This window comes from Brachyhypopomus gauderio, chromosome 16 (genome assembly GCF_052324685.1).
Source record: "Brachyhypopomus gauderio isolate BG-103 chromosome 16, BGAUD_0.2, whole genome shotgun sequence".
In the NCBI taxonomy this organism is placed as follows: Eukaryota; Metazoa; Chordata; class Actinopteri; order Gymnotiformes; family Hypopomidae; genus Brachyhypopomus; species Brachyhypopomus gauderio.
The window spans coordinates 20822952-20837219 of NC_135226.1; the positions used below are offsets into that span (position 1 = coordinate 20822952).

The 14268-nt window shown below is 51.2% G+C and overlaps 1 protein-coding gene across 1 annotated transcript; it reads left to right on the forward strand.

The window, feature by feature from the left end:
- The first annotated feature begins 712 nt into the window (after positions 1-712).
- Positions 713-12476, forward strand: sik2b (salt-inducible kinase 2b). The gene is made up of 9 exons (XM_076976886.1): positions 713-969; positions 1450-1602; positions 1758-1916; positions 4473-4704; positions 6337-6615; positions 7342-7502; positions 9270-9377; positions 9508-9593; positions 9676-12476. Exons 1-9 carry the CDS (start codon positions 766-768, stop codon positions 10241-10243), a joined length of 1950 nt encoding a protein of 649 aa, XP_076833001.1. The 5' UTR covers positions 713-765; the 3' UTR covers positions 10244-12476.
- The last annotated feature ends 1792 nt before the right edge of the window (positions 12477-14268 follow it).

Sequence of the window (14268 nt, forward strand, 5' to 3'; positions counted from 1 at the left end):
GTCCTCTTTGTGTCTTCCCTTTCTGGATCGCTCTCTCTCTCCGTGTTCCTCTGAATGCCCCAAGTGAGAAATTTGCTTTCCCGCTGGTCTGGAAAACAAGAATGGGGGGATCAAACGGAGCTGTCGCCATTGCCTCTGTTCGTTGCTGTTGTAAGGGCTACAGTGAACTGATGGGAGGCTTTCTAAGCCCAGTGGGAGGAGCTTGTGCACACTGGTACCGTGGTGGGGTGTTTGCTAACACCCCCCCCAACAGGGTTCCTCTCATTCTGCTATAGTTGGATGCAGCATTTGGTTGGGCGGGTTTTTGTTTTGTAACAAAAGTATTATTTTGTATGGAAATATCTTTCTTTTTAATACAGTACTATATGCATAAGTATGTAGCTGATATGAATGTAATAATTTGTATTTGGTTTTACGAGCTTTTTGGGCAACATGTGTAGTCACAGTAGAAGTGGGTGTATTAGTATTACTCAGTAGTAATGTTGTAGTATTGTATTAATATTATAGAGCAGTATTGTAGTACTATATTATTAGTTATTACTAGTAGTTTGCACCTTTGCTCATGACCACTGCTAACTCTTCATCCACCTACATGAGTGAACACCTCCCCAGAACAAACTGAACTGTGGTAAAAGATTGGGTCCTCTCTCTCTCTCTCTCTCTCTCTCTCTCTCTCTCTCTCTCTCTCTCTCTCTCTCTCTCTCTCTCTCTCTCTCTTTCTCTTTCTCTTTCTCTGCCCAAGACTGTGAGCACCTGATCAGACGCATGCTGGTTCTAGACCCGTCCAAGCGCCTCTCGCTGGCCCAGATCAAGGAGCACAAGTGGATGGTGCAGGATGTTCCGGTCCAGAGGCCCCTGCTGTACCCGCAGGTGGGCGTAGGCGCTGGTCCGGGCGGTCTGGGCCAGTACAGCGAGCAGGTGCTGCGGCTCATGCACAGTCTGGGCATCGACCAGCACAAGACGGTGGAGGTGAGACCCGCCCTCCACCCACACCCTCCACCCATTCACCAGTGTTCCCGCTGCTGTGCATCCAGCCTGCTGCAGACGCGCTCTGAGCTCCTTTTGTGCGTAGCGTCACCGTCCGTCATCAGAGGGTTTCAAGCTGTTGTTCAGGTTGGCCTTGATTTGAAGCACCCTGCGCTTGTGTCGGGGCGGTCGTCATTATCCGAGCCCCGCCCACAGCCCAACAAAGGAAGCCGATTAGTTTAGCGTAAAAACACACACGGAAAGACTCCCGACTGGAATAATGCCAGATGAAGGTGACAGGATTCAGGTCGTGTTATGCGGTGTTAAATATTGATTGCCATACAGTCGTCGTTGGGCGTCCACACACCGGTTTCATCCCCTCGCTCGAGTGATCGGTCTTCTCCAGCTCGTCAAGCTATTTGCATATCTGAGCGCTGACTCCGCCCCCCCCGGCCCTGACTCCACCTCTCTGTGCGGCTGCAGTCTCTGCAGAACAAGAGCTACAACCACTTTGCTGCTATCTACTTCCTGCTGGTGGAGAGGTTGAAGGCTCATCGCTGTAGTTTCCCCCTGGAGCCAAACCTGGACGCCCGCCAGCGCAGGCCCAGCACCATCGCCGAGCAGACCATGGCGAAGGTAGGCCACCGCAGCTGATCCAGGGTCAGACTGGCCCCTCCGCACCCCCCAGCAGTAGAGCGGTGTGGTCGGGGGCGGGCCTGACGCGAGGCCAGTGGCCTTTGTTTGGGCGGAGGCGTCTTTGTGTGAGGTCCTTTTGTGTGTTTGTGTTGCAGTCGAGCGGCGGCGCTCCGCAGGTCGGCCTCCACCCGCAGGGCGTTCGCCTGCTGCGCCCGCCCACCATGGCTCCGGCCCCCGCCGACTCCTACGCCTACCCACAATCCCCGTGCACGCCCGACCCCTGCCTGATGGAGGAGGAGGTGGGAACCCCAGTGGTGAGTGCGTCGGGACTCGCTGTGTTCGTCTCTCCATCCCAATCTCCAACACACACACACACACACGTTCTTGAGAAGGTCAGGTGGGCCTTGCAGGACCCGCCCCCCTGTGTGGGAGGAGGAGCTCCCCTGGACCAGAGGACACTCCCCTTCTGCTCTGATCACGACCTCATGACCTCGCCCTGTCCTCACTCTCTCTCTGTATCTCCCTCCCTCACACACACACACACACACACACACACACACACACACACACACACACACACTTCGTTTTCCCGCTCTCTCCACTGTTGTCTGGCGGAGCAGAGGGGGAGAGATAAGAAGGCTCTCTCTATTTCCACTGGTCTACACGCAGCTGCCAGCCTTACATAAGCAACTCTGATTCGAGTCATTGTGGACCATGGCACACATCAGACGTGACTGGTGCCCAGTCACTACTGCCACACACACACACACACACACACACATGTGTGTCAGGCCTCTATTATAGTGTGTTATTCTCTTCCCTCCTGCAGTGTTATTGTTATGGGTTTCAGAGCTCAGATAGCTGCTTCCTCTTCCACCCAGGGGACGTCCCTGCTCCCGACCTGCTCAGTCCTGCTGGGGAGGACCACCCTGGGGGCCCGGGGCCCCTGCTCAGATCCACACCATCCCACACCATATGTTTTAAGACCACAGGTTGACGTGTCTTCAGTAGGGAAGCATCACCATCCAGCAGGACGTGCTGTGTGGCCTGTAACACGAAATAATTATCAGATCTACTTACATGAAAGATCTGGAAATACGGATTTTTACTTTTTAAAGTAGTTGCTCGAACAACAGCTGCAGAGTCACATTTCAGAGACTAAGTTCTCCGATTTAGATGCGAACAATGAACTAAAGAGCAGTGCGAGTTGGTAGTTTACGTTAACATTATGCGTTATGAGTTGGTAGTTTACGTTAACATTATGCGTTATGAGTTGGTAGTTTACGTTAACATTATGCATTATGACTTGGTAGTTTACGTTAACATTATGCGTTATGAGTTGGTAGTTTACGTTAACATTATGCGTTATGAGTTGGTAGTTTACGTTAACATTATGCGTTATGAGTTATATCAAGTTACCCAGCTGCTGAGTCATGCTGAAACTGGAATGTAAAACAATTGCACCATTTTCAAAATGAACTCTGAGAGGACAGAAGTATTAGGTGGGGATTACGTCACTTTGTCTTATGATGGTGCCAGTCCTGAAGCCACACGATCTGTTTCTGCTCACTGGGCGCGTGCTGGTGTATGCGTGGGCTTGTGATGTGGGTGTGTGTGTATGTGTGTGTATAGGTGTGTTTTAGTGTCTGCTAGCAGACAGAAGACTGAGGGGGTTGGCAGTAGCTTTCTCTCTCTCTCTCTCTCTCTCTCTCTCTCTCTCTCTCTCTCTCTCTCGCTCTCAGTTTCCTCCACTCTGTCCTTCTCTCACTCTCTCACTCACTTTCCCTCCTGCTGTCTCTCTCTCTTTCCCTCTCCCCCTCTCCCTCTCTCTCTCTTTCTTGGGTAGCAGCATTCCTGTCCCAGCATGCTGCAGGAAACGGGGTTCAGAAATCAGACAAAAGATGCTCTCTTTGAGGCAGCTCCGGTTACCCCAGCAACTTGTTCAGATGATTCTACGTCAGTTAAGGATGTGTGTGTGTGTGTGTGTGTGTGTGTGTGTGGGGGGGGGGGGGGGGGGGGTGCGTGTGTGTGTGCGTGCATGCTTGTGTGTGTGCGTGCGTGTGTGCATGCATGCAAGACGTTGCGTGTTTCTATAGACTTGGGTCTGCAAGAGACTCTGACTGCCCTCTCAGCCAAAACACACTTCCTGTCCCTACATTCCAGACGTCTCCCCCCACCCCACACACACACACACACACACACACACACACACACCACCCTGGCTCACACACTCGTCTGAGGGACAAGAGAGAGGAAGGGAAAGAGGAATAGTCAACAAGGTAGAGAGAGAGGGAGAGATCGAGAGAGAGGAAGAAGGAACAGACATAACTCATGTGTGACTGCTCAGGCAGTGAGCTGTAGGGTTTTAAATGAGTCTGGTGCTCTTACTCTGTGATTGGATTGGACTGTTCCACTGAAATGTGTGAGTGGGCGGGGCTATTCCACTGAACTGTGTGAGTGAGCGGAGCTGTTCCCGTCAGCTGTGGTGCCTTAACAGGGCTAAATGGAGATAATGCGTGTGTTTTGGGAACGTGCCTCTGCTCACGAGGCCATCCAAAACGTTGTGCGTTATTACAGACCACAGCTCAGAGAGAATATTGTGAAAACATTGTTCTGGTGAGCTAATCTAAGCTCCCCATGGACTAAAGATAACGATCGTTTTTGCCTTGACATCAAAGCGCCATGCGTTTGGAGAATCTAAATTAATGCTAGCAATTATGTCCTGACTCCAAAGCTGTGTTGCTGGAAGCGTATAAACCACGTCTGTTTCACACCGACGTTTGTGGTACAGGCTCTGTGCTCCGAACCCCCTGACTCTGTGCTCAGAACCCCCTGACTCTGTGCTCAGAACCCTCTCTGCCCCTGTGCAGGTGGAAGGCTGCATGCACGAGCCGCTGCCCCCGGTGGTCTTGCACAAATCCAGCGCCTCGTCACCTAGCAACATGATGGAGACATCTATAGATGAGGGCATCGAGACAGAGGAGCCTGACGCAGAGGACGACCCAGCCCACATCTTCAACGCCTTCCGCACGGCACGCTTCGGCCAACGACGCCACACCCTCTCTGAGGTCACCAACCAGCCAGGCGTCCCCGCCAGCTCAGGTCAGGGGGTACGCCCGCGTCACTGTGGACTGGAGCTCTGTGGGAACCGTTACGCAATAGCAAGAGCCAGGGATGGGCGATACAGCACAAACAATATTACTGTGATATTTAAAGTGTTTTTTGTCATGCACGATAAGTGTCATAAATTTGGAACAGACACTGCATTCGAAAAACACGACATTTTGCTAAAGCATAAGAAAAGGCTACAAAATCCAATGGTGTACATATTTTTACAAAAAGAAATTCAAAAAGCCACATAATGAAAAATTCACATAATATTATATGCAATAAGGCAAATTTGACTAATGTCCATTAGTATTTTTCTTACTAATAATATTTCTACTCAATAAATAATAGTGATGTAACATTAAGCACAGTATCGTCACATAATGATGAGCTCAGTATCGTGATGTAATAATAACCTCAGTATCGTGATATAATGATGAGCTCAGTATCGTGATATAATGATGAGCTCAGTATCGCGATGCAATGATGATCTCAGTATCGTGATATAATGATGAGCTCAGTATCGTGATGTAGTTTAGAGTAGAGTCCTGCACGGGTCCGATTTTTGAGACCCGTACCCACCCATATCCGCAGAGTACAGCACCCACCCGGCCGCGAACCCGTGGCTATTTCAAAGTTAAATCCGTACCGCCCGGACCCGTTAATATTCTACCCGTTACCCACCCGTGCCCGTGAAAAATCACACAAATCGAAAGTATTCCTATAGAGCACTTTATTTTTCAATGCGCCTCTGAAAAAACGTCAGTACAACACAAAATAAAATATATGGTTGCTGTGCAGGAACAGTATGGATATTCCTATCTAAAATTAGCAACTGCAAAACGAGAGGGAACAAATGCCAGTATAACAACTAAATAAAATCGCATAGGTTCACAAATCTATCCTAGGTTACTGTGCAGGAACAGTATATCGTCCACAGTCCCAGGTTTGAGCTGCGTTCTGCGCTCTTAGATCACAAATCCTAAACGGCAAGTTCTCTCTCGTCATTTTCCTTGTTCTAGCACGGCCACCCATTTGCTTTGTAACCACCAAGCAAGCTACAATAAATGCCCGGTACTGCGTTATAACCAGCCTCTGCTCATGTTTCCGCTGGAAAAGAACCGAAGTTTGGGTATTACCCCAGAACAGGTGAAGAGTAAAGTTCAGCCCGCTCTGGCCAACGGAGCTACGGTATAAGTAAGCTCCCCTGAGCTTCGCCACCACCATCGGGAGGCGCTAATCAGGCAAAATGTAACACTATGTTCATTACGTAGCAAATAAAAGCCTACTAAAAATGACCACTTATTTAACTTACCCGCCCGCTTACCCACCCGTATTCAACTTACCCGCTCGCATACCCACCCATAAAATTTCGGTATGTGTAAAACCCACCCGTTCAGCATTTGCCCGTACCCATGGGTACCCGCGGGTACCCGACCCGGTGCAGGACTCTAGTTTAGAGCACTACAGTATCAGTAACAGTATCCCTGGCCATAGTTAGACCCACAGCTTCACGAGGAGGCAGTTCAGAATGGGCATGAGGTCCAGTTGTGGTTTGTGATACAAGGTTATAATGAGGTATGCCTGCTGCTGAATGTGAGTGTGTTTACTGTCGACACGTTGCAGGAAAGCTGTTCGGTCTGGGCCACAACCCCTCCCTGGGCAGTGTTGACTCCCAGTATGATATGGGCTCCATGCACAGCGATCTGAGCGTGATGGAAGACCCACCCTCCCTCAACGAGGTGGTGTTGGCCAACACGCCTGTCAGTCGGGTGACCCCGCCCTTCACACGCCCACCCAACCCGACCATGCAAGCGCTGAGCTCACACAGGAGGGATATCCACAACCGCTCGCCTGTGAGCTTCCGAGAGGGACGCAGGGCGTCGGACACATCCCTGACGCAAGGTGAGCACTCCCTCTCTCTCTCTCTCTCTCTCTCTCTCTCTCTCTCTCTCTCTCTCTCTCTTTTATCTGGCTCCCAAACTGTGTCTACAGTCTCCAGCAGAAGCAGCTCTAACCCCGAGTGCAACGCAACGTAAAGCCACTTTGATCCTCTGCACGTCATTCAGCTGACGCACCCGCTGAACCCATTGTGATACTTACCTAAATAAAGCCTGGTAGTCAGACGCTAGATCTCGTCTCTCCGGTTTCTTTTCTCTCTCTCTCTCTCGACACCCTCCGCAGTTTGATGATTCACCCACTGAATCAGAGGCAGTGCTGAATCGGAGGCAGTGCTGAATCAGAGACAGTGCTGAATCAGAGGCAGTGCTGAATCGGAGGCAGTGCTGAATCGGAGGCAGTGCTGAAGCTCGGTCTCACATTGCCCTGCCTTGTTTGCCTGCATAATTATGCCCAGTCATTTCAGGGCCCAAAAATAGTCCATCAGCCCGGCCCAGCCAGCTCTTCAGTCCGCCCAGTTGAGCAGCTGTGAGCTGGGGGGGTGTGTGCCGTGGGTGGGGCATCAAAGTGGAGCTGGAGAAGGTTGTGTTTCGCATGTATGAGGTAGTCACGCCACTCAAAAGTGGAGCTGGGATCTCCTGCGTGTAATAGTAGCCATCCACTCATGAGTGATGCTGCGCTGTTCTTTTCCTCTCCCTCTCTCTCTCTCCCTCTCTCTCTCTCTCTCTCTAGGTCTGGTGGCGTTCCGCCAGCACTTGCAACACCTCGCCCGAACCAAAGGCATACTGGAGCTCAACAAGGTCTATGAGCAGATGGGCCCTGAGGAGAATCCCTCGTTAGGGCCCCTGGGGCCCCCCATGCACCCACATGACCTGACAGAGACGCTGCTACAGGTCAGCCTGCCCCCCCCCGCTTCTCCAGTGCAGCTCCACTGATCTGAGACCAGCGAGGCTGTATAGGAATGAGAACATGGCCTGCACCGCCTGGGTCTCTCTGCGCACATGTTTATCTGTGTGTCTGTGGGAAGGGGGAAAGGCAGAGCCTTTAGAGGTGTGGGGTGTGGTAGTGTGGGCTTTAGAGGTGTGGGGTGTGGTAGTGTGGGCTTTAGAGGTGTGGGGTGTGGTAGTGTGGGCTTTAGAGGTGTGGGGTGTGGTGGTGTGGGCTTTAGAGGTGTGGGGTGTGGTAGTGTGGGCTTTAGAGGTGTGGGGTGTGGTGGTGTGGGCTTTAGAGGTGTGGGGTGTGGTGGTGTGGGCTTTAGAGGTGTGGGGTGTGGTGGTGTGGGCTTTAGTGGTGTGGGGTGTGGTGTTTAGTGATGTGGTGGTGTAGTGGTGTGGGGTTTAGTGGTGTGGGGTGTGGTAGTGTGGGGTTTAGTGGTGTGGGGTGTGGTAGTGTGGGGTTTAGGGGTGTGGTGGTGTGGGGTTTAGTGGTGTGGGGTTTAGTGATGTGGGGTGTGGTAGTGTGGGCTTTAGAGGTGTGGGGTGTGGTAGTGTGGGCTTTAGAGGTGTGGGGTGTGGTAGTGTGGGCTTTAGAGGTGTGGGGTGTGGGGTTTAGTGGTGTGGGGTGTGGTAGTGTGGGCTTTAGAGGTGTGGGGTGTGGGGTTTAGTGGTGTGGGGTGTGGTAGTGTGGGCTTTAGAGGTGTGGGGTGTGGTAGTGTGGGCTTTAGAGGTGTGGGGTGTGGTAGTGTGGGCTTTAGAGGTGTGGGGTGTGGTGGTGTGGGCTTTAGAGGTGTGGGGTGTGGTGGTGTGGGCTTTAGAGGTGTGGGGTGTGGTAGTGTGGGCTTTAGAGGTGTGGGGTGTGGTAGTGTGGGCTTTAGAGGTGTGGGGTGTGGTAGTGTGGGCTTTAGAGGTGTGGGGTGTGGTAGTGTGGGCTTTAGAGGTGTGGGGTGTGGTAGTGTGGGCTTTAGTGGTGTGGGGTGTGGTAGTGTGGGCTTTAGTGGTGTGGGGTGTGGTGGTGTGGGCTTTAGAGGTGTGGGGTGTGGTGGTGTGGGCTTTAGTGGTGTGGGGTGTGGTGTTTAGTGATGTGGTGGTGTAGTGGTGTGGGGTTTAGTGGTGTGGGGTGTGGTAGTGTGGGGTTTAGTGGTGTGGGGTGTGGTAGTGTGGGGTTTAGGGGTGTGGGGTTTAGTGATGTGGGGTGTGGTAGTGTGGGGTTTAGAGGTGTGGGTGGGGTTGTGGGGTATGGTGGTGTGGGATGTGGTAGTGTGGGGTTTAGAGGTGTGGGTGGGGTTGTGGGGTATGGTGGTGTGGGGTGGGGTAGTGTGGGGTTTAGAGGTGTGAGTGGAGTTGTGGTGTATGGTGGTGTGGGGTTTAGTGGTAGTGTGGGGTGTGGTAGGTGGTGGTGGGTTTAGTGTTGTGGGGTGTGGTGGTGTGGGGTGTGGTAGTGTGTGGTTTAGGGTTGTGGTGGTGGTGGGTTTAGTGTTGTGGGGTGTGGTGGTGTGGGGTTTAGTAGTGTGGGGTATTGTAGCGTGAGGTGTGGGGTTTAGTGCTGTGGTAGTGTGGGGTGTTGCAGGGTGGGGTTCAGCTGTATGGAGTTCACAAGCATATTCATAAACCCACTGATTATCCATACATCCTTATCTATTCTAGCAAAACTGAGCCTGTACATTTTGTATGTGTGTGTGTGTGTGTGTGTGTGTGTGTGTGTGTGTGTGCGCGTGCACACAGGGCGACAATGGCCATCAGCAGGACATCTCAGTATATTCTGCTGGTCCTCATCCTCTGCTCTCCAGGAGACAGAGTCTGGAGCCCCAGTACACCACACACAGAGTGCCGGTAACGCTGAGCCCTCCGCACACTGCACAGTCCAAATCCCCACTGCACCATGGTGCCTGCCACACCCACACTGCCAGTCGTGATCTTAACCATCACATTAAGTCTTGCATGTTTCTTGTGTCCTCTGCAGAAGACCAGCCTGATTAACCCCAGCAGCGGCCAGATGTTCGGCAAAGAAAGCCCACGCAGTCTGGAGCAGCAGCTGGCCGAGCATCGGTACGTAGACGACGTGCTAACGCCCCGCACTAACACGAGCCTGACTGCTGAACACGTCGCTGTATCTCTGTGTCTTCTGCAGGTTGCACCAGAAAAGGCTGTATCTCCAGAAGCAGTCCCAGATGCAGGCGTATTTTAACCAGATGCACATCGTGGAGAGCCCCTACGGTCACGCCCCCTGTCCGCCGATGAGCCACCAGGACTCTACGGCGCCCCCTCAGGCCCCGGGCTCAATGGCCACACTGCCTCATCACCAGCAGGGTCCCAGGACCTCGCCCCCATACGCCCACTCCCAGCCCTTCGGCCCCCTGATGGAGCCCAGCACTGAGGCCCTGACGTACGAGCCCTACCTGGGCCACTACCCACACCTGCAGGCCTCAGCCCCGCCCCCCGGCCCACCCACCCAGCTCCAGGGCCAAGCTGAGGCTGTTGGCTACAGCTACCTATCCCACGAGCTGGGCCAGTATCCCCCTGGGGATGTCCTCTACCAGGAGCAATACAGTCACCCACTGGACCCCGGGCAGGCCCCTCCTCCCGACCTAGCAGCAGGGCCGCCTGCATCCGGGTACGAAAGCCTTGCCGACACCTTCTTGGACAGTGAGATGATGGAGGCGATGGACTCCCAACACGGCTTTGTTCTGGTGAACTGATCCGAGGTTTTGGTGAGGGTGCATCAGTGTTACCTTTAGATCCCCTCTTGCTGCTGGTTGGTGAGGAAGTTTGTGAAAGTGATGCCGGTACAGAGACAGACGGAGGCACCGGGCGAAGGTTCCTCCACTCACGGACGTGTTCCTCCGCTCACGGGCGAGTGTGCTTACCCATTTCAATAGTTCCTCCTGACTTCTCTCCTCTTTTTCTGCCTCCGTCCCGTAGCAGGTGGTTGTGGGGGATGGGGGGGTCCTCGTCGGAGCTCCTAGCGAGGAAGCTGTCCTCCTCTCCTCCTCCTCCCCCCCCCAGCACCGCTGGACCTGCCCGACCACGTCAGCTCAGGATGAATGTTTCCAGCTCACGCCAGCCAGGAGCGTTGGCCCACGTTTCCGTCGTTTGTTTCATTTACATAGGACAAAGACTTATCCCTCAACGTCCTTTCACGCGCCATATCTGAGCACGAAAGTACGATTTTGCACGCTTGCTAAGTGCAGTGTTAGTGAGGTATTTATATGGCAATACTGAAGCAATATTAACATGCTAGGACTGAACAAAGCCATAAACAGGACGTAGTCCAGCTGGACGGAAGGCTCTGGAAGGACTGTGAGACACCACAGGCCCACGGCAGAGCGAGAGACGGCCCCGTCCCGTCCCGCGGAGCTCAACGCCACGCTGATTCTGCTCCTTCTGCTCACCGCTACAAACCAACGACCACCGTTTTCCTGCAGGTGCAACCCAGTGAGCCGCCTGCCGTTGAACGGGGAGGAGCCTCGCTCCTCGCTGTGGGACGGTTCTGATCCACGTTAGGTGGGCCTGTGAAGCAACGTGTCGGACTGCTGAGAACAGGCAGGTGTTAAGGATTTAAGTGACAGAAAGGTTAGTCACTCAACACTGGATTATGGCCAACTGATCGTGTTCCTCTTAAATCAGACTGAATATAGATGTTTTGTTTGTTTTCAGCACTTAGCAGATCTACTTGAATACAGTATGTGACTATAAAATTGTGGTTAATAGGGTGTAGATGGGGGTGAATGGAAACGGCTTGTGATTCGCAGCAGAGGCCAGACGACTGGCACATAAAATACTGGAGCACTTTTCCCTGTTTCTTTATATGTACTTTTTTTTCCTTTTTTTTTTTTGAGGAAGCAAAATAAATGTAGCGCAGTGGGAGGAGTCGGTTCAGTGCGACCCGTTCTGCTTGCTCCCTCGAGCTGAACCGAGAGACGCGTCAAACGCTGCTGTCCCCAGGTAGCTACGCCACAGGACACTGTCTCCAAGGCCCCTCGGGAATTCCACTTGGTGACAGTTGTATGTGCTTTGTTATAAATTAGGGATTCAACGTTTTTTTTTAAGTGCTTTGAAGACGCAAGGCATTCTTTTCAGTGTGATGGTGTTCATTGTGCCTTTTCTTTTTAAATTAAGATCAGAGAAGCTTTTCCTTTTGGCTTTTTTTTTCCCGGTTTGATATACTGAAAGGATAGAAGTAGACCGTCTTCTAAAGGTCCAAAAACCAAAGTCCTCTCTGAAGTTTCCAACCCACCATGTGGTGTTTGGAGTTTCTTAGTTAGTTACTAATTGGTTAGGTTATTGTTTGTTTGTCCATTTGTTTTGTTAATCAGTATATGCCGTTGAAGAGTATTAATAGCAATATTTGTTATGAATAGTTATAAAAGAATCATGAATGTGTTACTGTATCATAATCACACTTCCAGCTGCCAAACATCATTTAGAAATCCAACCCTCTCATTTCTCCTCCTTGATGTGACCACACATAAGCTAACTTGCTGTTGAGATTAAAAAAAAGGTTTATTGAATGACACTGTTGAACATTTCATTTGCATGCACTGCAGTTTTTAATTATTGGAAATAACGTCCATCTTAAAGCCATCCTCTAATTAAATTCGCACAAATGTGGTGTGTTATTCCATCTGTGATTCAAGCTGGTGTACAGAACCTCTTCTGTTAAAACATCCCAGCAACTTCTGCTGAGAACATCAGTAGAGGTCATTCTTAACAGCCATGTTCCTCTTACGCTCTCTCACCTTCCCCCCCCCCCCCCCCCCCCCCTTCTGATGAGAACCGAAACCAGAAGCATATCAGTTCTGTTTCAGCTGCTCCCACAGAGACTCTGAACGCTGGCAGGCGAATCATATCTCCAGCACTGTACTGGAGCCTGAAGTGCTTAAAACAGGTATTACAGACCGAAGACGAATAAAGCTGCTTCCCTGTTAAATTCTTAACATCAGGCTATTTGTTTCCTTTAAACTATCCAAGGCTGTTTGTTTGCTTTCTCTCAAGACACCAGGTCTCCTCTGCAGACCTGCAGCCTGTGGCTGGTGAACAGGGTCACACTTTGTACTGTAGTGCTACCCCGGGGAAGAACACAGCACATTTGCTGTCATGCATGTCTGACTTGTAGCCGAACACACATGACAGAACTGAGAAGGACCCGCTTGTCCCACTTGGTCCGCTCCCTCCATGAAGGGGAACCTTCTCAGTACGGCTCACTGAAGGACACACAGCTGCATCACATGGCACAGCTGGGGCACGAGCCTAAATACTCAAATACAAGAAACACAAATACTTTTTTTTTCAAAATTCAGTTCAATTCTACTGGGCTTGAAGCTTGAATATACAAAGGTCTGCATTGCTGTGTTGCAACAACTGGTTTTAAAAAAAATCAGCATGCACTGTATCACAGTTCCAGGTATTCAGTCCACGTGAACGGTGTCCAAAGTACTGTTATCATTAGCACAATTCATCTAAATACTTAAAACACCTCACCATGACTCTATGTTCACATTATGCCAGGGGTGTTTCATCGTGCTGGTATTTGAGCCCAGCTCCACAGAGTCTTCACGTTCCAGGAAGTCTGTGTTGTCTCATACCCTCGACCTGGAGAACAACGTAGCCTCCAGCGCCACCAGTAATTAATCTTACGTCAGCCGTCACCATGGCAACGGGCCACAGAGCAACACCTCAGCACTGGTCCTGCGAGCGAGAGGCACATACTCGCCGCCTGGGGCAGAAACAGCTGCAAGACTGCCACCTGGCAGCAGAACACTCACTAACCGAGGGAGAGGCCGGTGCACTTTGAGACTCGGTCTAAAATTATCGATAGAGCCGAGCGGGCGTGACGCAATTGTGACGATGCCACGTTTGAGCCGAACGCCCTAAAGTCTTGTAGCAGACTCGTGCTGTTGTGCTCACCGGGTCAGTTTACAACGGTAGGGCTGCAGGGAAGATGGACCTCAGAGAGCTGAGACACACACAAAAAAAAAAAAAAAAAACCAAACAGGTTTACAGAGGTCTGCTCGAGGAGGGCGAGATTACCCGCGCCACTTCAGATTGAAATGACCGTGTGCACGTTCAAAATGGTGTACACCATTCTGTAGGAAACTGAGCTCATAGCATCACTCACCAATCAGAAGAGTCCAGTCGAAACAAAGGAGAATCCTGGATCGCAAGTCATAACCTATGAACAATCTGTGGAAAGTTTCTTTCGAAACCTGTTGGACTAGAATTATAAGATTAACAGAATGAATACACTAAGCATTGTGCACAATTGGCTGTCTACACATGACGCAATGAATCAACTGTAATGAATTTAATAATGTTGACGCTAATACAGGTCTCAGGGAAACCAAGCCACAGTGCAATACCATTTCTAATAATATCACACTAAACCATTTACACCCCTGAATGTCACGCATGCCAAGAGACTCGACAGCCATTAGAAAGCCCTGCCCTGTGGGTAAGGCCAGACTGCCCTGCAGGTAAGTCTTGCCCTGTAGGTATGCCCAGACTGCTGTGTAAGTCCTGACCTGCAAGTATGCTCAGACTGCCCTGCAGGAATGGCCAGATTGTAGAACCCATTACCTTGAACATTTGTGTTTTCCTCTACCGTTGCACGACTCAAAACAGCAGTAACACTGTGCAACACTTGTGAGGTTAACACTGTGTTGTGGGGAGTCTGCATCGTGAATAACATCCAGTCGGGTCCTGTGGTCTGTGACTGTCTGAACCG

What these genes read in the sequence shown, in the direction of transcription:
- sik2b (XM_076976886.1), top strand. Translation starts at nt 766, where the DNA reads ATGCTGGTTCTAGACCCGTCCAAGCGCCTCTCGCTGGCCCAGATCAAG. An exon ending in CCGAGCAGACCATGGCGAAG is followed by an intron (nt 1,603 to 1,757) that starts GTAGGCCACCGC and finishes TTTGTGTTGCAG; the next exon opens with TCGAGCGGCGGCGCTCCGCA. An exon ending in AGGAGGTGGGAACCCCAGTG is followed by an intron (nt 1,917 to 4,472) that starts GTGAGTGCGTCG and finishes GCCCCTGTGCAG; the next exon opens with GTGGAAGGCTGCATGCACGA.